Raw genomic sequence first — 3,034 nt, forward strand, 5'->3', positions numbered from 1 at the left:
GTGAGCCAGAATCAAAAGTCAGATGCCCAACTGAGTGAGCCACCCTGGCGCCCCCAAACAAGATCTTAAAAAAGAAAACCTCTCGAAGTTGTTCATTTCTACTGCTTCCCTGTGACTAATGAATCAATCAATAGATATTTATTGAACACCTTTTGTTTGCCCAGAACAAGGCTGAGTGCTTTGGGGATTCAGATATATGTTTAAGGCACCATCCTCAACCTCGAAGGCCTGTTACCTTATCTGGCTTTCAGTGGAGGAAAAGTGGAACCAATTCAATCACCTGGGAGGGAAATAAAAACACATACTACATACTACTTGTTAGGTGTGCGTTCCCAAAGGTTTTCCAGACATTGGAAGTAGGGGGACATCAGTGCACACTGCACTGAAGTAGACAGGAAAGGCTTCATAAAAAAAATAATAATTTGGATTGGACCGTAAAAGATGGATAGAATTTGCTCAGGAAATGTTTGTACAGATATGCAGCTCAGCTCAACCATCATCTACCTCATGTCCTGTCCTGTGGAATGTGGCCTCTGCTTAGCCTGTAAGGTACTTCACCTGAGGCCTTGACACCACATCTACGCTTTTCACTATATTCCCAAAGCTGTTTTCTACTCTGACCTGGCTCTTTGTGTTTGGGCCAATACTGGTCAATCGTAGAGTCACGGACATCCGAGTTTCAGAATGGCCTCGAGTCACCTCTGGTCTGGTTAGTCCTGCACGGTTCCCACACCACCCCAGGAACTCCAGATCCCTGCAACCACCCTCACTCACAGTCTAGGTGGAAATCAGTGCGTTTCCCCAGCCAAAGGTCTTGACAGTATGTATCCCTTGCCTTCAGAATTTTCAGGACCACGAATCCTGATTCTGGATCCCTTAAGGCCATCATTGCCCACTTGCTCAGGAAATCCACACACCCACTTTAGCTATTATTTTCTGACACACGACATCTCAAAGGTTTATGCTATTCCCAAGCTACTACTGACACTCTGTCTCCTCTCCTCCCTGCGTCAGCTCACATCTCAGCTGCTCCTCAGGGCCTTCCCTGAACAGCAAATCCTCAGGACCCTGGGAACACGAGGGCCTAAGGGTTTGGGCCTGGATGCATCACTTGGATACATAACTTCTACCACCTGAAATATCTTTATATAGATGTTTGTCTCGACGTCTGGGTGGCCCAGTCTGTTAAGCCTCTGCCTTTGGCTCAGGTTATGATTCTGGAGTCCTGGGATCGAGCCCCGCATTCAGCTCCCAGCTCAATGGGGAGCCTGGTTTCCCCTCTGCCTCTCCCCCTGCTTGTGCTCTCTTTCAAATAAATAAATATAATATATTTTTTATTTATATATATTTATGATCTATATGTAATATAAAAGGCTTTGAGAGCAAGCCCTTTTATTGTCAGTTTTGTAATCCCTTGACTTGCTATACTAAACCTCCCTCTATCTTCCTTACAGAGAGCCTAGCCATTAGGAGATTCTCCACTGGGATGCTCAGGTTGCTCAACGGTTGAGCATCTGCCTTTGGCTCAGGGCCTGATCCCGGATTCCCGGGATCAAGTCTCGCATTGGGCTCCCTGCATGGAGCCTGCCTCTCCTCCCTCTGCCTGTGTCTCTGCCTCTCTTTCTGTGTCTCTCATGAATAAATAAATAAAATCTTTATTAAAAAAAAAAAAAAAAGGAGATTCTCCGTAAATGCCTGCCATCAGCTTGATGGATTGTCCCACCCCTAGATCAGTCCATATGACCTGACTCCTACAGCGTGGACCAGTCTTAGCCCAGGCTGACCTTCCTCTCTCACCAGATGCTAGAGCCTCCCAGCCTTTATTAACCATATTCTTATGTCTCTTGGCTCACAGGTGGTGCCACCACCACAACAGAATGATCCTGAATCTCCTGAAATCCCTACCTATGAAAATTTCACCTGAAAAGAAAAGCAACTGCTGCTTCTACCCCTGTAGTTGGAGAGGCTGCTGGACAGTATGGGGCCTGGAGTTCCTAGAGACAGAAACACTTCAGAATTGCCTTCAGTGTCTCTACAATGCCCGGATCTGACCCACCCCCTTCCTGCTACCCCTATGACTTCCTGAGCCCATTAATAAATCAGACACAGGTTCCATCTTGGAGTCCCCGGCCTTCAAGACGTCCCCGCTCCATCTGTCTCCAAGAATGCTCATACAGTTTCCCAATTCAGATACACACCACTCAGAGCTCTGCCAAGACTGGTCCAGTGTTGTTGCAAGGATCCTAGACCTTCACACCATCTTCTAAACATCTGCTAAAACGAATCGAACAGACATTCTCACTCACGGACACAAAGATCTATGTAAAATCATGTCCACTGCAATACCTTTTAAAATAAGAGGACAGAAATAACCTAACAGTCCATTTAGTAGGAATCCGGCTAAATGCATGATAGTGTACCCATGCGACAGCAAGCCCTGCTGCTTTTGTAAAGACAGGAAAGATGAGTACCTGCTAATATGGAATGAGCTCTAAGAATGGAAAGAACAAACTCCAGGGCAGTGTGTATCACATGCTACCAGTTGAATAAAGAAGAAATGTGAATATATATACACATATATATATACATATATATACATATATATATTTATATAGTTATACAAAATTTCCGAAAGGAAATACAAAATATGTATTAGTGGCTGCCTCCAGGGACTGTACTGGGTTGTTGTTTTTACTGCATACTTTTTTGTAGTCTGCATTTCTGCTTTTAACCATATATGTGTATCACTCTTTTGATGTATTTTTAAATGCTTAAAATGCCTCTTCCATATAAGCTTCCCTTATTTACCCCCAAAGAACTTCTCTCCTCATGTGGTCTGTCCTCACTTGTCTCCAGGAGATAGCCAAGCAGCCCCCAGGGGAGAGGGACCAGGCAGGGCATGAGCAAGTGCAAGCTGTGACTATCTGCCATGAGACTGAATGGCCTGGGATCTGGGGATCTGGAATCATCTGCTCCAGTGTGAAGAAGACTGGGAGACACTGATGGTTTACAAGGAGTCCAGACCTCTCTCCAG

General features: G+C 45.3%; 1 protein-coding gene across 5 annotated transcripts in view; it reads left to right on the plus strand.

Annotated features, from left to right (window-relative positions):
• LY9 (lymphocyte antigen 9) overlaps positions 1–2,570 on the plus strand; it is a 31,773-nt gene extending 29,203 nt beyond the window's left edge. For all 5 annotated transcript variants that reach the window (XM_072814998.1, XM_072815001.1, XM_072814999.1 and 2 more), the window contains one exon: positions 1,856–2,570. In XM_072814998.1, coding sequence (XP_072671099.1) covers positions 1,856–1,924 — 69 coding nt within the window. In that variant the 3' untranslated portion in view covers positions 1,925–2,570. The remainder of the gene's footprint in view (positions 1–1,855) is intronic.
• The last annotated feature ends 464 nt before the right edge of the window (positions 2,571–3,034 follow it).

The sequence above is a fragment of the Canis lupus genome, chromosome 38, assembly GCF_048164855.1.
Source record: "Canis lupus baileyi chromosome 38, mCanLup2.hap1, whole genome shotgun sequence".
In the NCBI taxonomy this organism is placed as follows: domain Eukaryota; kingdom Metazoa; phylum Chordata; class Mammalia; order Carnivora; family Canidae; genus Canis; species Canis lupus.